Source organism: Cimex lectularius, unplaced genomic scaffold (assembly GCF_000648675.2).
Source record: "Cimex lectularius strain Harlan isolate CLEC.00 unplaced genomic scaffold, Clec_2.1 scaffold220, whole genome shotgun sequence".
Classification (NCBI taxonomy): Eukaryota; Metazoa; Arthropoda; class Insecta; order Hemiptera; family Cimicidae; genus Cimex; species Cimex lectularius.
In genome coordinates, this window is record NW_019392830.1 from 99,324 (window position 1) to 127,181 (window position 27,858).

Consider the following 27,858-nt stretch of genomic DNA (forward strand, 5'->3'; position numbering starts at 1 on the left):
AGGTTGATTTTATGCTAGTTATGAAAACAAGACCGAAGGAAGTTTCAGCAACAAGTAATCAGTATGTTGTGAGAATGAGAAATGTAACATTCACTCTTGGCTAAGTTTTCAACAACTTGGAACTTGATTTCTATAAAAAAGAATTGGCAAACCAAAATATATTTATTTATTGGCAATTATTGAACATAAAATGTATGGAGAGGTAAGATAACCCCTTTAATTTTTTTATTGCAATTTGTTGATCATACAACTATACATTTCTTATTTTAAACATAGCTCATAAACTCTCTTACATAGGTGGCATCAGTGGTTGTAACTAGGCATTGACAAGGCACAGCGCTCATGACTAAGGAATGGGATCTGGGTTCGAATCCCATGGCCCTGAGTTTGAACCTGATATACAAATGGCTAACCTTGTCGTTAAAATACCCTCGTAGTTCTAAATTATTTTCTTTGAGAAAAAAGGGGGAAATTTAATTGGTATTTGATCTTAACATGGAACGTTCTTTCACATTCTTTATAATTTTCCTTACTCCAATCATATTTTTTATGTTTTTCTTATGATTAATAAATAGCATTTATTTCTCTTTTGATCATTTTTGGTAAGAGTTGGAAATTAATGTTTTTTAACACAGTTGGTGCACTTAAAAATTATTTTGTCATAGTTTGAAGTAGTAAAGGACTTATTTTTTGTTAATGAATTGAATGATATTTCTTGGAGTATTTAAAAGTTATGGTAAAAATGGATCAGTCCCCTGATAAATTTGTCTACTGCCATTTACTACCAGAAAATCATAACTTGAATTGATTTTAAAATTTGTATTGTTTGTCAGGTTAACTTGCCTAGACAGAAAAACAAATTTTAAATTGCATTTTTTACTAAATTTTACATTTTGGGTGCTTTTTTTTACGTTCTTTTTGACAGGATTCACAATGAGTTAGCCCAACATCGTCTCAATTGTTCAGGCTGAGATTGTTAACCAGCATTCCCCTTGGGATTTTCAAAATTTTAAGTAAAATGTTTTGACTGGTTGTCCAAAGAAACATGGAGATTTGACATGTTATTGTTTATTAGCAATTTTCTTTAAACAATTGGATTTATAATGACAATAAGTATGTATTTAGGTTTAATTTAACAATAATTAAAATTAGACCTACAATAGTCTAACTTTAAAAATTTGCATGTAAATGTTATAAGTTTATGAATTTAATCTTGCTTTTTTTAGATCAATATTCTTGAAAGAAAACACTGTTAAAGGTAATATTGCTATTAGAAAAGATAATTGGTCACAGTAGTAAAAGTATAGTGCACAATTTATAGTGGCCTTTGTTTCAAGGTAATAAATTAACCAGTGCAAACTGGTGAAACTTATTTGTCTTGTTTTGGTAAAGGATCAGCCAACCTATCAATTGCCTCACAGTGGAGTTCCATTCTTTTCAAAAAGTCAAAGGTCTTTTGTAATCAAACCTTATCTCAATTTTATCAATTGCTCTGTAATAAATCCCATTTTTCTTTCTCCCATTAAATAGAATACTCCAGTACGATTCAACTGCAGAAGCTCTGCAGTCAGAAGTTTCCTTTTCCAAAAAGTAAACTAATGAGAAAGTGTGTACGACTCGATAGTTCATTGTCATCTAAGAGGTCGAAATCTTGTAATAAAACAGTAACCAGGGATAAATTATTTGTCGAGTAACTACTTCAAATAAACCGATTGATGTGTAGTAAACTATACTGAAATGTTCAGTAAACTAATACTGAAAAGTATTAGTTTAACGTTAATAAATAAAAGTGATGAGAGAATGTATGGAAAAATTTGTTCGGGCAAATAAGGGGAATAATAAAGTGTTTCAGTGATTGGTGAAGTGGGGGTCAAGTGTTAACTAACTACCTCGGACTCAGTAGCCCAATACTAAATAGGCTCATGTAAGGACTGACCAAGCTAGACCAGCATGGGTGTTGTAAATATTTTGCTTAAATTTTGTACGATTGCCATCTTAATCGAGTATGGATTCGGCTATTCGCTTGGGATATCTAACAGTCTTCACTGTGCTGTACGGAAACAGATATCTCCTTGCACCTGCCTTGTCCAAGAGCCGAGCAACCGAAGGAGTACAAAATCCATCATCACAGTGACATGCGAGGGGATGGTCAACTTTCAACAGGTCGTTACCGCTCTTACTAAAAAATTCGATATCGACGTGGATATTTCTTTGAAAATCAGCCATTCCGTCTTGGAAGATCTTCCTCAGTTATCTTTTGAAAAACTAAATCTCACCATTCATATACTCAAACTCAATTTTGACAATTTAAGGTAAGATTCAATTACAAATATCATTGTAAAATTTTGTAGAAGAACTTGTTAGCCTTCAAAAACAACAGAGCAAAAGGGGTTAAAAGTCAAGGGGAACGGATAATGAAGGAGTCAAATCTATCTTACACAGATAAATTGCTACAATCACCTTTAATATTTTGAAATCAATGACTTTTAAGTAGCTCAGATTGTCACAAATTTATATTTCTATTTTCAATGCTAAACTAATTGAACAAATTTGAAATGAATTCATAAAGTATTAAGTACACATTTTCTTCAATAAATACATGAATTACAATTAAAATATTTACATAACTCAAAAAATAATTTTCATTTGAAGACTTACAAGCATTTTTCTATTATTAATACATAATCATACAAACTGACGGTATAAAAAATAAGTTCAACATCGGAAAAATTGAGAAATTATCATCTTGAGCGATCAGCGAAATAGCAAAAAAATTAGAAAGACGTAATCCAATTTCATAGTTGTTTACGAAACTAATTCAAGCACTTTTAATACTAATGATGCGTTCTGGATTTTCCCCAATGTTAAACTGTTTTTCCATAATGGTTTATGTAATTTTTCTAATGTCATATCAAAAATGCCTTTTATTTTATTTTATTTTTTTTTAATTTTTCCAATTAGATTAAATTGGAGATTTTTCTTTCTCTTTTTTTTTTAACAGTGTTTTATAATGCTGTGATTAAAATTTGAATAGTCCATGTACAAGAAGATTATTTAATTTATTAAAAAATGTATTAACTAAAATTACTCGTAATGACTGAAAATTTGATATGTTTACTTATTATGGAAACCGATTATTAACAAACAGGTTTAATTAAGAGTATATTTACCAAAAGAATATATACAGAGGATACAAAATACAGTTTTTTTTAGATAATTTCATATTTAATGTTTAAAATTATGAATCACTAATATTTAAATGATGATTATTTGAAAGAATTTATGGATCCCTTTTTTTACCTATAATGCTAAAGATGTTAATAAATTTTTGTTTATTATAAAGTTTATTTTTGAACCAAGTTTTATGCATTTATTGCTGCTATCAACATCTATATATTAATTAAATGCCATAGACACAAATCCACATAACTTTTTAATTGTTATTATAAAGTGTTACAAATAAAATTGAACATAAGAAAAAGTAACATATGTATATTTATTGTATTTATAAGTATAAATATTTATGTTAACACTAAATAAAAGAGGGTTAATTATTTTCATTAATGTTGAGCTTGTCTTATCTAATTTTAATTAATAATTAATTAATTAATGATTTTATATTAATTATTATTAATTTTTGTGTTTAATCAGCATAGGTCATATCAACCCCCCGGGGTGACAGTGTTTTTGAAAAAAATATTTGTGTGCCTGGTTCAAATCCAGAGCCGTTGGATTCGAACCCAGGACCTTTACCTTGAGAGTACCGTATCAGTGCCTTAGCTGTGGTGGCCCCTTTAGAAAAGCTATTGTTCCAAAACAAATCACCTTTTTTTTGTAAAAGTAAATTAATTAAAGGAAATCTCAAAAATAATTAGTCATTGGTAAAGCATTGACTATTTATAATCTTATTTTTCTGCAAGAAATAATCTCTGATATTCTGAAAACATAATCATTAACTGATTAATTTTTGTTTTTATAAATTTGATAAAGATTTCTGCCTGGCAAAAAAAACCAGAAAGAAGTTAGAATTTTTCTGTAAATCCTTTTAAAATCTGATCTTTGATAATAAAAATTTAATTGATCTAATCATTTATTTAACAAGTTGTGATTAGTTGCATTTCCTTATTTTCTTTAAACTTTCTGTTTTATCTATTTGAAATAGTAGAAATCATAGATTTTCAATCAGTAATGACTCATGTTTTCTGCTTGTTTTAATAACTTTATACATATTTACAAAGCCAAAAAGCAATCACAAAAAACATAAAATAAATTAGTATTGTAAAATAAAAGTATTGGTCAATTTTTTTTTTACTTTACATCTACAACCTATTATTTATTAATTTTTTAAAGAAAAATGTACAATAAATATTTATATTTGTATGTACAATATCCATATAAAGATGTCATAAATTAGAAAATTAACATTATAAACAAATAATTATCTCATTACTAAGTACATTGCAAGTAGTATATTTTTATAAGCCACTATTACTTCCCAGTGTATCGAGGTACTCCTTGCCTTCACTCTTATGACCAAAATTAGATAAATTTATTTTTGAAAAGCTTATTTTTATCATTAATATTGTATTAGTGTTATCTAAGAAAGATAATATACAAGTCATTAATCTAGCCCATCACTAATTTAGAAATGTGTTTTTTTCTATTCAGTAGATATTTACATAGTGATAAAAGGGCCCAAAATATTTTTGGACAATTTTATTAGTAAAAAGAAAATAGATCCAAAAAGCACCTTTGTGTAAACGCAAGAATTTGTATTAAATTGTAATTGACAAAATTATAGTTACAATGTTCAGACAAAAGCTGTTTACTACTTTAACAAGTTACAAATGATCAATTTACACCCTACCAATTTTCATATCACAAATAATTTTTTTTTAGTAACTCAGTAAACATGGAAAAACCCTGCTAGTTATTCAGAGTTAATTATTCTAACCAGCCAAAAACGATATCCAGAATATAAATTACAGCAAGCATACTAACAATGTTCTGAAAGCATTCATTTTTTCTTTTTAATGTTTATTAGTTTAAAATGACGGCCAAGCACGGGCCAGAGAAAGGTTCCCAATTGATTAGAAGAGTCTATAGAAAATGCATATGATGAAATGTACAGAAAGATTTAGTCAATCAATAAAATTTAAACCTTATCATTTACACACATTAAAGTTAAAATTTACAGATTAAACTTATCTTAGTATTCATATTTTTCAGACTTTCTACAATGAAATCTAAACAATTTTTATCGGCAAACGATGCAATTATCATATAATCATATAAAAATTCCTATGTTCAGTGAAATATAAGGTGTTTTATATTATGTATTTATTTACATTGTAGATCACTTCCAGTGTCAGTTTTCTCAGGCCTTTCAAAGACAGAATCTTTCAGTCTGGCTGACAACAACATCCCGATGATTCCCGAGGCTATCCTTAACACGATGCCTAAAATTAAAGTCCTGGACTTGAGCAGAGGGCATATTCTAAATGTTTCAACAACAAACTTTCAAGTGAGCATTGGTACTGATTTGTGTAACATACTTATTGAATTTTAATAAATTAGATTATTAAATAAATAAATAATACATTATTACTAGCTAGACATATAATATAATATCTTTTGATTGTACGTGTGTTTGTGTGTTTAAAGGCTTTGGAATCAATGCACACACTTGTCATTAATGAGAATAACATTGAACTATTGGAGAAAGATTGTTTTCCGAAAACCCTGAGGAAACTTTCGTTGACTTTTAACAAGATCAAGCACCTCAACGGCACCCTGAGGCAAGTATACACCATTTTTTAAATATGAAAAATTTATTTGAGAATATATAGGATTACAAGGTATAACCTTTGTTTTACAAGGATTTGTCAACTTCGAATTTTTAATAACCTTCGGAGTGCCGGTGTTTTAAAAAAAAGCCAATTTGTAAGTTTGTCAGGTTCGAATGCAGGCTGCTGGATTCGAACCTGTGTCCTTTACTTTACAGTGATGAGTACGCCTAAACCGTTGTGGCCACCGACACCCCCAGGAAATAAATAGAAGTTTAGATACTAATGTTAGTCATAAAGATAGTATGCCTTGTTTACATGAAAAATTTTTGACACCCAGAGCACCATTCAATCTGAAACATTTTAAAATATGAGAAGTTACGCATGTTTTTATTTTTTTGTTAAAAGTTAAAACGAGATTTTAAATTTTTATAATTTATTTAAAAAAAATTGAAATAAAAATAAATTTTGTTAATAACTAAATTGAAGTGCAATATTCTATCAAATATGATTAATTATTCATAATTTCAATGTAATTTAATAAATTAGGATGATTTCATGTCTTAATTTTAATGAAATAGTCCAGTTTTCAATCAAGTTATTTTTTATATTTGAATAATTGCAAAACTTAAAAGCCAGTCAATGTGAAATTGATATGTGACATAAGAAACTATTTAAATAGACAGTACGAATAGAATTAAATATTAAACGTAAATTAAGCGTGTAAAGAGTAACAGAATTTTTCATTTTTAACAAATTAGAGTGCCGTGTCTACAACGGTTCTATGACCTTTACTTACAGAGGGCTATCTTACCTACAGTGGCTGCTATTGAATGACAACGAAATTGAAGATTTGGAAGGCCAGCTCCCACAGGTGAATCCAAATTTGAAGTTGATCCTTCTAAACTTGGCGAACAATAAGCTGCTCAAGCTGCCCCAGGAGTTGAGAAATTTTCTCCATCTTGAAAACTTGTACTTGGAATACAACAAGCTTGAAAGCCTTGACAGAGCACTTTCAAAATCAAAGCATCTTAAATCGTTGGTCCTCTCTGCTAATAATATAAGCAAAGTGAGTAATTCTTTTCTTTAATGAATTAACAAATTAAATAAATTATATAATATATATTATATACCAAGAAATATTTTATTACATTCTCAAATATTTCTTAGAAAATGAGAAAATTTAAAATTTTGTAAACACATGAAGTTCACAATTAAATAAATTAAGTACCAAACTTGACTTTAAGCTGAATATATTTATATTAAATATGTATAGTTGTATAACTTCCTTTGCTACTGGTAGGATTTTAACAAAAGCTTAAGCTGTTTAAAGTAAAAGTAAAGTAATTAGGACTTAACGTTAATTAACATACAACTTAATTGTTGAATGATATTGATGTTGTACTTACTAAAGTAAACATTGTCAATTTTAAAATTATCTTAAAATTAAAATTATCTATTTGTGCTAGCAAAATTAAGTTAATTTTTTAAAAATATAGTTGTCCGAATTTTGGAGATTGATTCCATTCTGCTTGATCATCCCTTATCATCATGTTCTGCCTATTTTCACTGTTTATTGTGGATTCATTTGGAATTTGCAAACCTCATCACATACAAATTCCTTCTATGCTGAACCATCAAAGGGGTCATTTATTGGGTCTGTATTGATTTACGGGTTTGTTGAACTTCTCAAAGAAGAAAGAAAACACCCAGCACCAACTCTCATTCCTCCCCTGTTCAATATTTAAGGATTAAGTAATACTTCTTTGGCTTCCTCTATATTGAGAGTATTGACATGAGTGCTGGCTGATATAACCAAATTGGCCGTTTTCGTTTATTGAAAACACCTTTGAAATTCTTAATTTTTCTGTATAAAAAAAAAGGTAAAGTAATTCTTGCCTTATAACTTATGGCTAAATGCCCAACTTGGGAGTCATATGAGAGGTCAAACCACTTTACAATACATTTTTCAAACTATTACTAACTAAAAAGTCATGGGCTCTGCCAGGATTCGAACCCAGAACTGCTAGTGTGGCGGAGTTGGACACCTGCACTAAATATTTAATTTAATAACTTTTTTCAAAATCACAAGGATGATAAAATGTTAAATAAATTCCATCTATTGTATGTTATATAAATTCTAGTTTGGCGTGAAAGATAAGCATTGTAATATGCAAGCTGTTTTCGATTTATGCCTGCACATTCTATTTTTTTACTTTTATCTAGAACATTCTGTTAAAGATAATCTTTTTCTTAAAAGTTAAAGTTTAATTGATAATTCCATGGACGACTACTATCGAAAAAATTGCTTACTCCGTTCAACAAAGAAAATATCAATTCGTTCATATTGATTTTTATAATTGATGGTTTAATGTCTACAAATTTGGTTTATAAATTGAAAAAGCAATTTTACAATAGATTTAACAATGCTTGTATTAATCACTTCATAAGTACATAAAGGCCAGTTGTATTATATCAGCGTTTTTCTTTAAACGTTATCAGCCTTTTTCTCGTCAGTTTATTACATTTATTATCCCAAGATTCCAGAATCCCAATGATAATATGTAATGATAAACTATGAAGGTCATGTATAAGAATTGTGAAATTTCATATTCTGATGGCTAATTGAATAAATATAATACAATTATTTGTTAAGCATAGAAAAAAAATCACGCACTATATTTTTCGGCACTGTTTTTTTTATGTTATTATAATTGCATATCTTACACAACAAAAGACAAATTTTTATGTTTCATTGTTTTATTACCATCTGTACATTATAATACATTATGTAATGTTATAATACATATTTACACATTGACCCATTAATTAATGTAACTTGATGGGAGTTTACAACCTTTGTTCAAGTTCTTCCAAATTTACAAAGGACTACTCAAGGGGGTCCCAGGGCAATTTTTGCTTTAGTCATCTGATGGGATCATGATGATGATTATATGGACATGGGTTGGAGTACATGGATTGTTTTGCATGAAACTTTTTTTTTTTTTTTTTTTTTTTTTTAATTTATTGGCCTTATGATCTTGCATATTAGCCATAGTACGAATTCTTGTGTGTTCCAATTGGGGGTTATCGGGAAAAAAGGGCCAGAGGCGACGGTGGGAATCGAACCCACGACCGCGGCGTGAGAGTCTCTCATGCTAACCACTCGGCTACCGCGGTCCCCCTGCATGAAACCTAAAAAATTTGCATAAATTAATTTATTTACGAAGGATCATTTGAGGTCATTGAGAAGGGAAAACAATAAGGAACGTTGATGAACTGAGGAATTTGGATTGGAAGGACTGAATTCGTTGGATATTGGTAGGTTTGACGATGCTTCCAGTCCGTATGTCCAAATTGGTAGTGTTTTGTAGTGTCAGTTTGTTCTCTGTCAACATGCTACATCAAGTAGTATACAGAGTAGTCCAAAATGTCTCTTCAGTTCTTGTCTTTTGTGTCGATTCCAGATTAAATGTGAATCAAGATATCACCGGTATGCAGTCGGTTTTACAGATAGGAATGTTATTGAAGAATTTTGCATGAGGGGTTTTGCTTCGGATGGTGTAACATGTGATCATATGTTTTCATTAATCTTTATGCTCCAAACTTTGCCCTATTCAGCTATTTGTTCAATATATGCTTGAAGCTACTTGGAAGCATTTGTATTGGGATCAGAGGAAAGCACAACATAATATTTTTCTATCTTCCATGGCTGGTTTGTTTGACATTCTGTCAATTGTATCAAGTTTTCTAATTTAAAGTATAAAGTACAGAAGGACCCGGAAAAGCCACTGAATATGGAAAAATTCTAAAAGTAGTCTGGCAGACAAAACCAGTCAAAAATAGGCAGATCAGGATGCACAAGATAATCCTCGTACTGTTTTATAAGTCTTAATTAAAAATTTATATCACAATATTATTTGCTTTATCCTACGATTTAGTTTTAATTTTTGGATTTTTTTCTAGCTGTATAGCGATGACTTTTTAGAACTGGAATACCTTGAAGAGTTGCAGTTTGGAGAAAATAACATAGCCACCCTCAATAATTGTCTACTTCCCCTCAAATCCCTCAAACATCTAAACTTGAGCCATAACAACATTCAAGAATTTACATTGCAAGATATCCGAGGTCTTACGAAGCTCAACTTGGTCGATTTATCAAACAACAAAATACACGTCCTTTCGGGACGAATGGAGGTGAGAATTACAAAAAAAATCATTTTTAATCTTTGTGTACAATTGGATTGCTGTTTATTTTATAAATTATAAAAATCTGCAGTAACTGCAGAATGTTTAGCTCTCATTGTACACTGAAAATATAATTTGTCGGTTTTGTAAATTTTAGAACCTAGTAGAACTCGAGACAAGAGTTTACGAGTTGCGTTTAGATTACAATAAGCTCCAAACACTCTCAGGCTCTCTCATGGGCTTTAGTAGCCTTCATCGTCTAAATTTGAGCAACAACTACATTGACAGAATTCTCCCAGATGATCTGATTGGCCTCGACGACTTGCAGATTTTGGACATTTCACACAACAACCTCACAACTCTTGAAGAAACATCAAAGGTGTTTATACATTTTAAATATCATTAATGATCTACTGTATTTTTTTTTAATTTTTAATTTTGGTTATGCTCGAATTTTTTCTAGACTGTACTTCCATCACTAGAAGAGTTGATCGCATCGTACAATTCAGTGACAAGACTTGAGAAAGACTTTTACGGCTTGCCTAGACTCTGTTGGGCCGACTTATCGCACAATCAGATCACTTACATCAGTAAATCCCTCGTCGATAACACACAGTGTAAGCTGTACGAGGTCCCGAGCATTCTTCGAATATATCTGCATGGTACGCCATTTTATCATTTTGACAAGTTTTATTTATTTCACAAAACTTTAATCTTTCTGTGAAAGTTCAATTTATTAAGCCTAAAACTTTTTCACATAAGTGAACACCAAAATTGCTATTTATTTAAAAATCGTGAGATGCGGTCTGGTGTGATGTAGGTTTCAGAAAAAATACTTTGATTGAATATATAAAAAAATATATTTTGCATTGTATAAATTCACTTTTCCACATCCAAAATGTAATTGTTATATGTAAACAATATTTGTAAATTCCAGGCCCTGAAGATGATCTCAATAAAGATTGAAACGTTGGCATGATAAAGAAAATGTTTTTCTCAAACCTTCATCACACCAGACGATTTCTAAATAAATATCGATTAATGGTCACTAATCACCACATACATAAAAATTGCTTTATATGAGCGTGTATGCAAGAGTGTGAATATAAAAATATAATAGAAATTTTAGCTAAATTATAAATATTATTCCTTTGTTTGTTATTTCTGTTTAAACATCTAATTCATTTCTAATTAATTTATTTTTACAGGAAACCCAAGTCTTTGCGAGCCAGAAGTTGTGGCAAATATTATAGATTTGGAATCAAAGAACAACACAAAAATCCATGGTCGAAACGAGTGTCCTCCTCAAGAGAAAGGCCGCCATTAAAAAAAACAATAAATAAATAATAAAAGTATAATCCATAAAATTATAGAAGAGCTGTGAAGTTAACAAAAGCTGTACAGTACTAAAAAATTACGATTATGTGATAACTTTTATTCAGAGAATAATCACATAGACTGTAATTACAATCCACCCATGATAAAAAAAAATTAACAATTTTCTCACCTTGTTTTCTTTGCTGGTTGCCAAATTTACTCTTTTTTTCTGTATTAACTTATTTTATACCTAGGTGTTAACTTTTTTTGTGTGTATAGAGTGAGTTATGTTTTGCAAAAGGTGCACATAACATTTTATATCCACTAAATTGTCTATCGTAACTTTGGACATTACATTGGACTGAATTGATCGACACACTTCCCTTATGGCATGAGATGTACTCAAATTTTCAATGATTAGGATGAATTGTACCTGAATTGTAAGATGATGTCCTTGGCTATTTTAAACCCATTTTATTAAGATACATTAATGTAATATAAATTTGAGTGAAAAAAAACTGTCCTAGTTTAGGGTAGTACTTGAAATAATGAAAACTTTTTATTTATATAATTTTTAATGTTTATGTTATCCTTTGTTTAAACTCTAAAACAAAGTATAAAAAGAATTTTAGATGTGAACGCTATTCACACACTGCTGCTTCTTTTGAATATGTTTCTAAAATTTAAGTTTAATCTTAAAAGATTAATTAACTTTACTACTGATTATTAACTGCATGTTTTGATAATAATGTGTTAAAGGGAATAAAATAAAAACTACAAATAATTAATAAGTTTAATTTAAAAAAAAAATTATTCACTTTATACAATTTTTACATAATTATAATGCAGTGTAGAAGGAAAATAAATCAAAAATTATCTTTTAAGACTATTCTTGATAATAGATTTTCCAAACAAAACCAAACCTATTACAAGCACACCGAAACTATTACATAATATTAGATAAAATATAAAGCCATCCATGGCAAATATATTAATCTTTAGACATTTGTAAAAGGAAAAATGAAGCATTTTTTGTCTAGTTTTTAATGTGTGTTTACGTTTTTTTTCTAGAATATTTTTTTTATGAAAATTTCATTGGTAGAATTAAATTTGGTTCTGTCAATGCTGGATTATCCATATAGATGCTCCAAGTCCTAGTCGCTCTATTGAAAATCGCTGAGAGACAAAAACAAAACAACGATCAATATTTTTAGAGAAAAAATCTACAATTTTACTCACCCGTCGCTAGGGTTATGACAGACTCGCTTGATCTATCTCTGAAAATATTGCAACATGTCGAAGGCGCTGATGAATGACTGAGAATATTAATTACGCTGTTGAGATCTTCGGCCTTTGGAAGCTGTTTTTCAGTTTCGTGACGATCATTGCTCGTTTTCAGCACATTCGATATTTCCTCGATTCCTTTTATCCTCAAAAACCTAAAGTAGTTCATACATCAGCCAAATATTTTTCAAATATGGATTGTTTTTTTATTATATTGGTCACCCTATCCTTGCTGGTTTTGTCAGACATACTAAATAGGCAAATTAAAGACAGCACGATGACAAAATACAGCTAGACTAGGCACTACGATCAGTGCCGATCAAGATACAAGTTCTTTTACTTACTTGTTACAATGAAAGAAATGTTCTCCAATATCAATTTTTTTTTTCTCTACGATAGAAGAATTAGATGGTAGATTCTTCGGGCTGACTTCAAAATTGTAAAGCAGGCAATCATCCACATTGTTCTTGAGCGTCATTAAATTGACTGAAAAAGCATCCGCAACTCCGCCTCCATAGCATTTCAACACCTCTTCAGCCCTAACGACAGAGTCAGCGGCAAAAAGTTCCCGTGTAAGAAACGTTCTTGCTACAATATTTTTAAATTTGCTTTTTCTTTTAAAAAAAAATTATAAAAATAAATTAAATAAAACTCACGTATTCTTCCAGCAGGAGGGTTCTTCACAACCATTATGTTAATTGTGAATGCAAAATAGCTATTAAAGCCCATCGAATATCCAGGAAGAAGGCCTGGATAACAAAAAGCTGTGAATATCTCATGAGGTGAGGATTCAGTTATATGAACATTCACTACATAACAAAGATTCAGTGCTTCTTTTAGTCCATCCTCTGTATGTCCAATGATTTTCTAGAATGACAAAAAATTTATAGCTAACTATAAAATATTTTATACCGAATCCAACCTGATTTTTCTGGTTCACAATCACAGTTGAACAGCCTTGCCCTACATTTGTGCAACCTTCAGGCGGTAAAATGATATCGTCCAAGTGTAATAAAAATAGCTGAAAAAAATTCATAATTAAGATTTTATCCAATAAAAAAACTATTAAAGTAATTGCCTTGTAAAATGGTACGCCGGCACCATCAGCAGTGCCCTCCAGTTCTCTTAAATAATGAGGGTATTTGTTTCCAACTACAAAAAGAGTCTCCTCGTATATTTTCCTACCCCTTTCGGTATTGTACGCTGGTATGTAAATTTTATTTAAAGTACTATTTATTTCCAAGTATGTCTGAATAAGACTTGCAAATGTTCTGCCCTAGAAAACATTCGACTTTTGTAATATACTTTGGCTTGATGTTTAATTAATTTACAAATTTAAAAAATCATTGTAATTAATAAACTGAATTATTATTTTTTGCAATAAAACAATAAATAATTTCTTACTATGTCATATCCAACATCATAATAAGTTCCTTTTACATGAAGAACTGGAATTGAATTTCTCCTCAATAGCTCCATCGCAGAAAGAACTGAAACTGTCAAAACATTCGCCTAACTGGCCTCACACAATTTGAACACCAAACAGATAAGAAACCTAAAAGGATTCTAAGCAATCCAATTATCATAAACAAGATTAGTTGAACAAAACATAAAATAATCAAGGTTTCTGATATTATAAAATAGTACAAAATAGACCAAATGAAAAGCTCAATAATACATGTATTACAAGACATACAAATTCAATTTTAAAATTTCTTAATGTTCTTATAGACAAAAAAGGCAAAATTTCTGAATATCAGTTGAACTTTTATGACTTTGTTGATGACTGATGACATCTTATTTAATGCATTGCATTTTAAAACAAACAAAACATTTAAAAGTAGATTTTGTTTTCTACAAAGCATTGTTTTTAATTAATTTAATAAAAATATATTGTGAAATACTTTCATTAAAAATATATAATTGTTCTATTAGAAGAAATAGTGAACGAACGGAAAAATCCACAAACAAATGGTAAATTCTACGACATCCTATCTCGACCACAGTGGTCTTCACCATACTATAAATTAATACATCTCACTATTTATCAGAATAATATTTGTTATTGTTTATCTCTTAACAAAAACCTGCTTCTAAGATCCTAGACTTTATGCTAATACATGATCATAATTTTTTAAAAACTATTTATATTTAGAAAAATTAGGGGATCAAATTAGTGATTAGGGCGTATGACTCATATTTTCCATGCTAGCGGTTCTGGGTTCAAATCCCAGTATAGCTTCATGGTTTTTAATGTAATATTGTATGAAAAAAACAAACAAACTGTAAAGTGGTTATAATTAATTAACGTTTTTAGTTGAGATAAAAAAGTCAATGGCACGAGCGAGATTCGAACCCACGATCTTCGGCTTGATATGCCGCTGCTCTACCACTTGAGCTATCGTGACCTCGATCCACTCAGACACCAACTTCCCATCTCAACCGCACCTTTTGAATTGGATTGAGGTCACAATAGCTCAAGTGGTAGAGCAGCGGCGTATCAAGCCGAAGATCGTGGGTTCGAATCCTGCTCGTGCCATTGACTTTTTTATCTCAACTAAAAACCTTAATTAATTATAATATATTAATTGGTCAAGCAGACCATGAAATTAGTGAATTTAATGATTTAAAATGAAGTATACTTCACCAAAGCTCTCCGTGGCCATTTCATTTGTTGTCGAGAATCCAATCCGATTGCACGACATTTGAAAAATGGCAAAAAGGAGGGAAAATTCACTTGTTACGCCATTGACTTTTTTATCTCAACTAAAAACCTTAATTAATTATAATATATTAATTGGTCAAGCAGACCACGAAATTAGTGAATTTACTGTAAAGTTGGTTGAACTCTCTTCCTTGACACCCATTGGGTTGTTTTTGTGCAAAAAATTAAAAATTTCAAATATTTTTTCGATAAATAATACAGCTGATCATGTCAACACTTGTCTCAATGTGGTGAAATCCAAAAACTGCTTAATCCTTAAATATTGAACATAGGTGGAAATCGTGGTGCTGTGAGGTTTACAAATACAAAATTATTCACAAGATTAGTAAAAATAGGCAGAACAGGTTGATGAAGCTACTTATTTGGTCAAGAAATCACCCAAAATTTGGCCTAAAAAAAAATCCTAACCTTAGTTTAGTGGGTTTCAGAGTACTCAATCTTCTGTTAAAGACCCACCCTCATTCACGCTAATAAATACAGTCATACTGATTATAACCTTTCGTACCATTTGTACGACTAAAAACTGGGGTGCCATTGAGGAATTAATATTTCAACTGTGCCTCCCCCTGTTCCACTATTCAACACCTAACCTAGTTTGGTGGGTATGTGGATATTCTACCACAACTCATCTACACATGCTCAACACACACGCTAATAAATACATTCATTTAAGGTAGGGAAACCTCAGGAAAAATAAGTACAATATTGAAAATCTGGATTACAAAAATTTAGCAAAAAAGTTGGAAAAGCTTCAAAGTTTTTGTAATCTAGATTCTCATTATCCTCCTTTCTCCTTATCCAACAAAAAGAAAACCAAGAAACTATTGAAATGTTTGTGAAGGCATGAAATTATTAACTTTTTTCTTACAAGTAACGATTGTTATTAAATATCCCCTATTGGAAGTTAGGCATTAACCCTTTATGACAGGAATTACTTTATTTACTTTACATAATTAATTCAAATATAATTAAACAATGGAAAACAATAGACATTAATTCTTAAATTGTTGTAAGTAGATATCAAGGTATTGCTACCTTTCTAAGACAAAGCGATAAACTAAAATGCTTTTAGTCTATTTATTTAAATAAGAGAAGTATGATTTATAATTAAAGTAATTCAGATATCGTGAGGTGCGGTCGGGTGTGATGTAGATTTCAGAAAAACATTTTCTTTATCGTGCCAACGTTTCGAGCTTTACTGAGATCATCTTCAGGGCCTGGGATTTACAAACATTGTTTAGTGCCCCACTCTCAACACGACACGCAAGGATGGCACAATTGCACTGAAGACAAACACTTTGAGTCCTGAAGATGATCTCAATAAAAGATCGAAACGTTGGCACGATAAAGAAAATGTTTTTCTGAAACCTACATCACACCCGACCGCATCTCACGATATCTGAATTACTATCGATTAACGGTCACTAATCTCTACACATTTATAATTAAATATTCATATTTTGCCTTTTTATATGTCCAGTGTTAGAGAGCACCAATAAACAATACCTAAAATCGCAGATTGCATGCCATTAATGTAATCTATAGAAATTATGATTGATGGAGTGGGTGTGGAGTTCAATCCTTTTTAAAAAGATGGTTCCTACTCACAGTAAGTTGCTTCGCAACAATCCAGATTTCGAGCTCTTTAGCTCATCATCAGGTTGAAGGGTCGGATGTCAAGAGACGTGTTTGTTGAAACCCTTCAACCTGATGATGAGCTAAAGGGCTCGAAATCCGGATTATTGCGAAACAACTTACTGTGAGTAGGAACCATCTTTTCTAAAAAGGATTAATGTAATCTTATCAGGGGGTGGCTATTTGCTGACTTTAGTTAATGCATCTTCAGGCAGACATTCCATTTGATAAAATAATTTTTTTATGATCCAATGTGATTTTATGTTCAATTTTAAAAGTGTAATTTTTTAATTAATTTATGTGGAAACACGCGTGCACTCAAAAACTAACTCGCACTTCAGCAAAGTCGTGCGGGTTTAGCCTATTGATCATAAAAAATTATTGACTCGCCAATCAAAATTACCAGTTGTTAACCTTACAATTCAACTAATAAAATTTAAAAATAAATAATTCGCGTCTGGCAGAGCAACCCATCAAAGATAAGCAGACTTCAATTAATGAATTATATTTTTTTATTAAAAAATAATGAATAAGTAAAACGATCGGTAACTACCGAATTAAATAAACATTGTATAGCGTGTAGACTTTTTTTTTAAGAATTTTTAAATCAATAAAAAAATAAATAATAAAATCGAGAAAGAAAAGGAAAAGTAACATCACTAGTGAAATAATTTTATTAGTTGAACTCTAAGACCATTAATTATTTATTGAAGAATTTTTATATCAGTTAAAAAAATTTAAAAAAACGAACAAATTACGGGTTCAACTTCTCGCAAACCACATAGAAAAATCTCACAATTTCATATTAAACATAAAAATGTGCAATCAATAGGCATTTAACCAAATTGTAATAATATTAATATTTAAACATAATAGGTCTTGATAAAATATTAAATTCTGATCCTGTTTGCAAGGAATTTTTGTACAGAAGACGGAAAAAAATCAAAGCCAAGAAATAAATCAAATCCAGATGAATGAAATACCTTGTTTTTAGTAAAGAAGTAAAAGAAGGTAGTCGTCTAAAAAGAAGAACCTAAAATGTTCTTGTTTTATACACTCCTAGAATACTGCTGCGAATTATCACCTGAGACCTTTTAGATAAGATATCAAATTTAAAAAAAAATGAAAACAATAGTGGAACGAGACTGCTTAAACGTATTATACCATCGAGGCGTTAATGCGGTAAATGGTCGGATCGGCTTTATTTTTCACCGCTATATAAAATCTGTCCTCGACCTTCGGCGAGTAACGCCTTCTTTACTTCCTCGACGCACGCTCTCTTACAACTTCTCTCTTCGGCAGTTGGAAATTTGAGACAATAATTATAAAAATTTTCAAGGTTGGTTTGGTTCAAACGGTCAAGGATTTAATTGTCACCACGCCCAACCCGTTTCAGGAGCAAATCAGGGTATAACATGTCTGAGCAGGAACAAAAAAAATTAAAAAACTCGCGAGACCACTTCCGACCTAGATCGAACTTTGACAGTAAAGTCAGCATAACTTGCAGATCGAGACGCAGACTTTAATTTACTAACATTATTTTATAATCCCATTGGAAATTAAAATTATAATGTTAAAGCATTTGAGTAACGAAAACTTGACTCTTATCATTCATTACGTGACACCCTCAAAATCTATTTATAAACGTAAACCAAAAAAGTTTTAAACTTGATTTTACAATTTGATTGTATTGCATAAGGAAACCCGATACATTTCGGTATCTAAAAATCTATCTACACGATGAAAAATAGTTTTATACATGATTTTGTAGTTTGATCGTCTTGCATAACGAGAATAAAACCCAAATTTATCTTTAAAACAAAATAATATGTTTCAAAGTTGAAGTTATACTAACATTCAACCTTTCAGAATAACCTATAACCTCAAAATTTGTATATACAATGAAAAATAGTTTTAAACGATTATTCGAAAAAGTGAGATGCGGTCTGGTGTGACGTAGGTTTCAGAAAAACATTTTCTTTATCGTGCCACGTTTCGAGCTTTACTGAGATCATCTTCAGCGCCTGGGATTTACAAACATTGTTTAAATTTAACAAATGTAGAATGTGGAAAAAGTGAATTTATACAATGCAAAAAATATTTTTGTTAATATTTAATCAAAGTATTTCTACACACTCAAAGTATTTGTTTTTGCGTAATTGTGCCATTCGCGTAGAAATACTTTGATTGAATGCAAAAAAATGTTTTTTGCATTGTATAAATTCACTTTTTCCACATTCTACATGTATTTGTTAAATTTAAACAATGTTTGTAAATCCCAGGCCCTGAAGATGATCTCAGTAAAGATCGAAACGTTGGCACGATAAAGAAAATGTTTTTCTGAAACCTACATCACACCAGACCGCATCTCACGATTTTCGAATAATCATCGACTAACGGTCACCACAAATTTCTAGTTTTAAACATTATTTTTTTAGTTTGACCGTCTTCCATTACAAAAAGAAAACCCAAATTGATTTTTAAAATAAAAAGATGTGTTTCAAAGTTGAGGTTATACCAATCATTCTACTTTGCAGAATAACCTGAAAACCTAAAATCTATCTACAGGATGAAAAATAATTTAATTGAAAATTAATTTATAGTTTGTACGTTTCAAACTTTAAGTTTCCTTCAGTATACTTTTACAATTTTGTAAAATAACGAGAAAACCCAAAATTTACCTATCTATTCGACAAAGAAAAAATAATTGTAAACTTGATTTTATAGTTTTGCATAACAAGAAGCAAATCCAAATTACACAACGAAAATGTACTTTTAAACTTGATTTTTTTAACTTGCAAGTTACCACCCGACCCCTTGGTGGTGAAGTGTGAATATATTTATTGGCGAATAGATTATCTTTTATGATTTTCAAGGCAAATATACAACGAACAAATTAAATATTAAGACTAAAACATGTATGAATCCACGCTCTTCGAATCAGTACTGGTACAGTGAGTACCCTTGGGGTAAAACTGGATAAACAAGTTTTCATTATTACCATTTTAAAATTGTAGACCTTTGATACAAATTCAATTTTTACAGTCACTTTTTCCTTTTAATTCTCGACTTTATCAAGTATTCACAGACTGTCCTAAAGGCTTTGCTCTTATTTGACAAAATTTGTCTTCTTCAGTTTTAACCAGAGGTTGAAGTTATTATTTGATTTTCGATAGGATGCTTCCATATCTGAATTTGTGCTAATACATTAATTCAATTGATATATTTTTCAAGGCTTTCACTCTTTTCTTTTCAGTTAGTGTACATAAATCTGTTAGGTTGACGTTTTTATGTCAGACATCGCTCTTTATTCGATTTGATAAATTGCTCCGATGCCTAATAAACGACGTCGGCCGTGAGCAGGTCGATCCGTTTTAAATATAGGTCACGACGAATTGAAATTCAATTTACAGTGTGAATTCAATTGGCAATTTTACACAAGGATAGAAAATTGTGTATTCAGCCCCTTTAAACCTAAAACTATTTTTCAACGTTCAAGCATACAATCCAATAACTCGATCAAGTTTTATTTTTTGACTAATTTCAATTTAAACAAAAAAATTAGAAACATTAAAATGTAGGCAAGAACACAATTTGCAAAAATTTACATACAAAGGTGAATGACGAAACTAAACGCGATAGTGAGAACTATATTTCCGGAATTCTTATTATAACGAAACATCTAATTAACAAGTAAAAATCTGACACAACGGAAATTCAAACTTATAAAAATTAAGTGTAATTTTATGAATTTTAAGCCCAACTGTTGAACCTGATTCTCAGTAGTGGAGATGATGAAAATTATGTTTATTATCTTGAAAAAAATCATCATCATAAAATCATCTAGTCTGCTGGGTCTTGAAAACCTTGTAACAAGCCTAAAACCGATTACTCTCGGCCATGACCAATCCCTGCGATTGAATCAGAAAAATTGTGGTATTGGCAGTGAAAAAGATATCTAGCTTTTTTAGCTGATTTTTTTACAAAAGTACATTCACAAAATCGACTTAAAAAAACGAACTTCACTCATAAACTGTCTAAAAAAATTAAACATTTAAAATAAACTCTCAACACGACACGCAAGGATGGCACAATTACACTTTGAGCCCTGAAGATGATCTCAATAAAGATTGAAACGTTGGCACGATAAAGAAAATGCTTTTCTGAAACCTACATCACACCCGACCGCATCTCACGATATCTGAATAGCCATTTAAAATAAAAAAACTTAGTTTAAAATTAATCTTTAGCGAGATCAATAAATAAGGAAAAGAACGAAGAGTGATAAGCAAAATATGAATTATAGTTATGATAGAAAAGAAATAAAACATCGATAAAAGATATAGGGACACAAATTCATCAAAAATGGTGTGATGTCAATTTTTAATGTTTAAGGAGAAATATACAAAACAATGGACGGTATTGCAATTAAACAAAGAAAAGCATATATAGAAAAAGCTAAATTGATAAAACGAAACTTTGGGATTATCCGATCAACGTTGTAGAAGAGAAAGTCGCCCAGTGGTTTACACATAACCTGCAGGCAATAAATGAAATAAAACTAAAACAAAAATCTCTATTAACGACTTTACAGTCGGTTCAAAATAAATTCAATTATGTTTTTATTTTTATATAATTTTCTGTTCAATTATTATTACTTTCGTTTAGTTTCTTTGAGGATAAGAAGCTTCATGGTAAAACGCGTTTTTTTAGTTAAATTTGACGGCTGAAAGTCCCAATATAAAATGTATTTAACCTTCATAAGCTAAGGAAGTAGGCTGAAAATCTCTTTTGAAAAGTTGTGTTCAAAACGGATCTATTAAATCTTTTTTAGGAAAAAAAACTATGGCCACGAGTTACGTGATATTTTGCGGTTTTGAGTAGTTAACTAATCTATTTTTTATATTTTTTTATCTACTTTAAAAAAACTACTCTTACTTACCGAAATCGTTATGTAACTCACAATTGTCATGTCTTGAAAATACGCTTGTAACCCAAATTATTATTTTTCGCTTCTATACCCAAGTTTGACGTCTTTTTTTGAAATTGTCAGTTTAAAAATAAAATAAATTCAACATAATTATAATAAAAGGATATTTTTAAAAAAGTTGATAAATGTCGACAAAATTTATAAATAAATAGATGGATAATACACAAGACACACCTCTAGAATGCCTTAGTAACAAAAACGGAAATGATGTTATTTTTGTGTAAACATTGTTTTGTTTGTTTCAAATTTACTTCAACTAGCATTTAGTGTGCATAAATCTTTGTTGAAATAGCCATATGTTTTTTTGTTTTTTTTTTAAACACGTAAAACAAATTGGGTACAACATACTGATATGAGCTAACTAATAATAATTACAACGACAGCTAATTATACATTGCACTGATTTCAAGGTAAATGCACAAAAACCTGAAGACATGACTTTACCAATATATCTATATTTTGAAAATGGTTTTGGGCTGGTCACGCATTGTTTTGGCGTGACCAATTTCACGTCATCAATTTTGGATTACAGGATGGGCGCATAGGTCGGATTGGGGACATGGGTTGTTAGGTAGGGTTGGGTGGAGGTAGATTAAGTTAGGTAGGATTAGGGTTTGGGAAAGGCTGGGTTAGAGTTTTTTTTCGAGAAAAACGCAAAAAAACCTAAAAAATCGAAAAATATTTTTATTGTCTTTTTCGATGTAAAAGGCTGGTAGGACACGTTTTTTTACATATTTTTCAAGAAAAACGCAAAAAAAACCCAAAAAATCGAAAAAGTATTGTCTTTTTCAATGAAAAAGGCTCGTTGGCACGTTTTTTTGCGTATTTTTCAAGAAAAACAAAAAAATCCCCCAAAAAATCGAAAAATTTTCTTGTCTTTTTCGATGTAAACGGCTCGTTTATTATTTATTTCGTTTATTATTTATTTATTTCGTTTATTATAAATTATTCTCCTTTTCCATGTAAAAAGCTCGAACACGTTTTATTTTCGAAAAAAAAACGCAAAGCCCAAAAAAATCGAAAAAAATTTTGATGTATTTTTTACAAGTTAATGCTTTAATAGCTGCTTGACTATCCGATCTTATGAGTACTTTTTTGCCAGTGTAATATGTATATATACAGAATAAACAAATGTTTACATTCTTCCTATACTCATTGGTACAATACAATTTACTCTTCTCTATTCACAACAATTTTAGCCACACTAGTTCATATGGCTTTTTTTTAAATTTTTTTATTTTAAATATGCTGACGGTGCTTCGATTATGTAGGAGTTTAGTCGCTTCCACATTCTCATGCTGGCTGAGGCGAGACTGGTGTTTGGCGGCAAATCTTTGTATTTCCGCCTTGACCTCATCCATCTTAAGTATTTATTCCTTTTGTACCAAGGTGCATTGACCAAGTTACTAAGATTTTATTTTGAAGTGTTTGATATAATTTTGATATTGCTGTTTGGTACATCCTCACAGATAAATACAATATGTCCACACGCTTTAGGACTTATTTATATATTTTATTTTGTATAAGATTGGAGCCGCATCCCATCAGCCAATATAGTTGTCTATATCAAACTTATCTTGGTCCTTTTTTTCTCACATGCTCTTTCCATCTCAGCTTGGCATCTAAGGTCATACCTAAATGCTTAGCTTTATTGCTGTATGGCATAGTAGTTCCAACGATTGAGGAGACATGGTCCACTTTTTTGTTTGTAAAATTTATATGTACTGATTTATGCTGATTGAGCATGATTCTTAATTTTTTTATCCTTTTGTTTATCTTATGGATATCTTACAAGCCTTTTGAAGGATTTTGGTTGAATGATTGATGGTCGGCGCTACTGATATCACTGCTGCTAAGCACTTGACATATTCAGTTGTCCTGAGGACTGTTGAACTAACAGTCTGGTTAACAGAACTCTTGAGCTAAGTTACACCACTGACCGATGGGCTATGAGGTCTATGACTGCAGAGTAAAGAGCAATTTATGTGATTGGTTTAGACCAAAGTATGAAGAGATATTTGTGCTTAAGGAAAATATATTCAATTTGTTAGAAATATTTACAAGTTTATTTACATACATTATATAACTACATATTTTTGATTTTTTGGGTCTTAACAATAAATAAGGCTTATTTTACAATTCCTTTAAAACCTTTTGCCAGTAAAAAAACTTCTGATGAATCAGTCCTGCTCGATGGCGGTTTGACCCATTTGACCTTGCTGTAGAATCGTGAAATGTCATTTTCTAGTTTTTTACAATACTCGCCTTCCCACAGTTTTACAAGTAAAGAACCGCCACTGGCGTTGACTCCCAAGGCAAATCTGTAATTAAAGCGAATTGTTATTCAACTGATACAATTTATGTCAACAACGTTACCTTATAAACGTGTAGACGAGGTTGGCAATGTTAGTATGATCAAGCGTTTTAACGCCTGTGGCGTTGGGAGCCATGTCGCTCAATACAACATCCGCATCCTTGCCTTTTAAGGCTTCTTTTAAAGCTAGCTGTGACTTTTCAGAAGTGAAATCGCAGGCGCCTAGCAAAACTGCCCCATTTATAGGATATATGGGAAGCCTGTCTAAACCAACTACAAAACCCTTCGGGCTACTCTTGTCTAAAACAAAAACCAACAAATTATAAATGTTACAGGCTAGTCCATAGTAGCGTACTTCATCAACAGATGATCGTGAGGATGAGTAGCAAAAATTAATTAGCAGTCATGGGTTCAACAGAATTTTCTAGCAGAGAACAAAAAGTGTGGATTTTATCTTAAACTTAAAAACTCTTTGGGGAGAGGCTTTTTTTTGTCAAATAACTACTAAAACATCTAATTATTATAATATAGTTGATACCTTGTCCATCTGAATTGGTTTTCTGAACAGCAACTTGGGTCCAGCTGCCAGGCGCGGCTCCACAGTCGATAACGCACAACCCTGGTGTTAACAGTTTGTGTTTATCATTAATTTCAAGAAGTTTAAAAGCACTTCTACACCTAAACACAAAGGAAAACAATGTATGGAAATTAACGATAAAGCAAGAGTAAAGATTATTCACCTGTAGTTATGCACTTTTGCTTTTTCAACGTAAGGATCTGAGAGCTGTCTGACCAGCCAGTCTTGAGAACTTTTGCTCTTTCCTTTTAAATTGGTAGGCGTCTGCTTGCAAAGGCTGCAACCCTTGGAAAAATAACGAATAGGGCTTTTGGCCATCATCTTGGAATAGTTACACTAATTAGAATTGGTAACAACAACTATTTCAGTAATAACATCTTTAAGCTGCACTAATCAACAAATAAGAAGTACACAACAAGAACAACAGTCTACTACTATAAGTACAAACTACAAAGTACAAACAATTTCAAAGCACTGAACCTTCAGTCTACCTGACTAGTGACTACAGCATGCTGAATCAGTGGTATAGTGGGGGGTTGTAAAGATATCACATTTGTGTCATAAAAACAAAAAGAAGAAAAATATAAATGTATTCTGTAAAAATTAATGTTCTGTTTTATAAAATTCACTTTTTTGCTACTTTCAGTTAGATTTTATGAATTAATAACTGGCTACATAAACATCCATTCCATTGTACCTGTTCATTATGCTCACTCTATAAAACTTCTTCATTTAGTAGACTTGAATGAATATTTTATTATTTTATGACCCAGAAATCTATCTCAATAAAACACCCATACATTAGAAATGATATACTTTGCCCAAGTCAATATACCTTATATCTAATATTTTAGATCTAATAGAATATTTTCAGACTTAACTCAGCTTTTAAAACAAGTAATCTTTTATACATTTTGTTTTTAAAGAAATTGCCTCCAAGGAGGAGTATTGAACACGTCTATGTTTCCTAATAGTAGATGATATAATCACTGAGCTTAACAACTTAGGATACCGTATACAGATGACCTAGTAGCAATAAGAAAAGGAAAAAATGACTAGAAAGATGGTGTGTGAAAAATTTTTATATCAACCTTAAGAAAGCATCTCTCATTCCATTCACAAAAGAAAGGACCTAACCTAAAGAAACTAAGTATATAAAAGGCTAAAGGCAACTACTACAAAGCACTAATAAGCATTGGCCTGAGTTAATGTAGCAAAAACTACCTAAGATGGCATATTGATTATAAACTACAATGGTGAGAACTGGTCAAACATGTAACTCCGAAAGACTGCTCACGGAGACCCAAAACAGCCTAGTGTTTCTTCACATAACATCGATAGAAACGCAATCTCCCATCATTATGCATGGTATGGTTTGGTAAAAAAGGATACTAGGAAGTGCTCCCCAGGCATTGCAGCCTTCTGGCTTATTGTACCTTCCTAGTTCCTTAGTTCAACAGACTCAATCATTCTCCTTAGAAGTATCAGGTCATTGACTGTTGACTGCTGCTGCAATTTGATTCACTAAGTTTTTTCTGTACGTTAGGTTAAATCTCCATTGAGTTGTAGCTTCGCATTCGAAGTGAGTGGCTGTTTCCTCCTCCTCATTACATAATCTGCAAATGGGATCATCGTTGTATATACCCATGGTATGGTGAAAAAGGATACTAGGAGGGGTTTGCACTCCCCAGGCCTGCAGCCTTCTAGCTTATTATACCTTCCTAGTTCCTTAGTTCAGTGCAATAGACTCAATCCTTCTTAGAAATATCAGGTCGCTGCTGCAATTTGATACCCTAAATTTCTCCATATGTTAGGTTAAATCTCCATTGAGCTGTTGCTATCCCCATAAGGTTGTTGTGTTTCTCCAGGTTTTGGAGATTTTGTATGCATTCACTGACTAATTTTGATGTGATTCTTTCACATGCTAATGCTTTAATGGCTGCTTGGCTATCAGATCTTATGAGGATTTGTTGCCAGTGTAATCTCTTTTAAGATTTTCTAGGGCACAAGCATTGATGGCATGTATTTCTGCTTGACAGACCGAAGTGTACTTCCCTAATGAGTTTGATTGCTCATGTGTTGGGCTTGTACAGAAAATGCCTGATCCGGTTCCTTCGTTTGTTTTGGAGCCATCTGTATACCATATCAATGTATATGATGCTCTCCTGTGTTCTTCCTCTCCTTTATAGTCTGATGAGACTTTGTAGGAAGTTGTAAAGAATGTTTCCGGGATTTCTAATAATGGGTGTCTGATTTTGTTGATTATGGTTGTATGGCCGAATTGTTTAGTTCCTTGCCAATTTAATTGTTTCTGGAAGTGAGCTTTTCCTAGCCTCTCCTTGTATGAATATTTCCAATGGAGGTGTGAATACATGAAAAATCTCCAAAACCTGGGGAAACACAACAACCTGATATCTTGGGTACCAGGAGACAAGGGAATTTTGGGTATTATAAGAATACACACTGGCCAAAATACGTGCTGCAAGACTATATACCCTGAACCTATTCTTGGGATATCAAAAGCAAACACAGAATCCCTATTCACCGAATAGATCCAAAATAGGCAATAGAAGTGCTTTTGCTAAAGCAACCGTTACCAAGACTGGCAAACTCACTGTACAGAGAAAATCAGAGGAGCAATAGGACCATTTACTAGTCACTGTCATCTGAGAATACATCTACACAACATGGATATATTGAATGATGCATTATGCGTGCAGATTATGCAGTGGAGATATCATGTTCAAATGAGAATCAACTTCTCAATGGGGACAACCTCAGATACGAAGAAAATCCAGAGAAAATAATTGTACCAATGACAGTCAATGATCTAGCTCTACTTAGAAGAAGGTTCGAGTCTAGTGCATTGAACTAAGGAAATGGGAAAATACCATAAACCAAAAGGTTCCTTGGGAAACAAAAAACCCCACTTCCTAATCTCTTTTCATCACCATCTTCATTAACTCAACTTCTGTTAGCCAACTGTCGGTAGCACAACAGACATTATCGCAACAGTCTGCACAACTGGACACTTGAGCAGTC

General features: G+C 31.4%; 3 protein-coding genes across 6 annotated transcripts; 1 reads left to right on the top strand and 2 right to left on the bottom strand.

The window, feature by feature from the left end:
- The first annotated feature begins 1,751 nt into the window (after positions 1 to 1,751).
- LOC106663035 (chaoptin) lies at positions 1,752 to 11,478 on the top strand. Its single transcript, XM_014387537.2, has 8 exons — positions 1,752 to 2,312; positions 5,356 to 5,524; positions 5,665 to 5,798; positions 6,588 to 6,855; positions 9,753 to 9,983; positions 10,132 to 10,353; positions 10,438 to 10,636; positions 11,183 to 11,478. The coding sequence occupies exons 1-8, from the start codon at positions 1,951 to 1,953 to the stop codon at positions 11,299 to 11,301; spliced, it is 1,704 nt and encodes a 567-aa protein (XP_014243023.1). The 5' UTR covers positions 1,752 to 1,950; the 3' UTR covers positions 11,302 to 11,478.
- Positions 11,479 to 12,350: 872 nt separating this feature from the next.
- LOC106663041 lies at positions 12,351 to 22,169 on the bottom strand. 4 transcript variants are annotated; one of them, XM_014387569.2, is made up of 9 exons: positions 22,100 to 22,169; positions 21,878 to 21,969; positions 13,980 to 14,071; positions 13,654 to 13,851; positions 13,498 to 13,596; positions 13,232 to 13,442; positions 12,920 to 13,163; positions 12,531 to 12,730; positions 12,351 to 12,467 (listed from the first exon to the last, which is right to left on the bottom strand). In XM_014387569.2, the coding sequence occupies exons 3-9, from the start codon at positions 14,052 to 14,054 to the stop codon at positions 12,373 to 12,375; spliced, it is 1,122 nt and encodes a 373-aa protein (XP_014243055.1). In that variant the 5' UTR covers positions 14,055 to 14,071; positions 21,878 to 21,969; positions 22,100 to 22,169; the 3' UTR covers positions 12,351 to 12,372. The 4 variants fall into 4 exon arrangements, with proteins under 4 accessions (XP_014243055.1, XP_014243044.1, XP_014243063.1 ...); XM_014387558.2 differs by lacking the exons at positions 21,878 to 21,969; positions 22,100 to 22,169 and adding an exon at positions 17,919 to 18,086; XM_014387577.2 differs by lacking the exons at positions 21,878 to 21,969; positions 22,100 to 22,169 and adding an exon at positions 17,919 to 18,086 and having other exon boundaries at positions 13,980 to 14,141.
- A 1,799-nt stretch (positions 22,170 to 23,968) lies between these two features.
- Positions 23,969 to 25,308, bottom strand: LOC106663220 (rRNA methyltransferase 2, mitochondrial). Its single transcript, XM_014387932.2, has 4 exons — positions 24,980 to 25,308; positions 24,778 to 24,917; positions 24,302 to 24,539; positions 23,969 to 24,246 (listed from the first exon to the last, which is right to left on the bottom strand). The coding sequence occupies exons 1-4, from the start codon at positions 25,135 to 25,137 to the stop codon at positions 24,054 to 24,056; spliced, it is 729 nt and encodes a 242-aa protein (XP_014243418.1). The 5' UTR covers positions 25,138 to 25,308; the 3' UTR covers positions 23,969 to 24,053.
- Between the last annotated feature and the right edge of the window lie 2,550 nt (positions 25,309 to 27,858).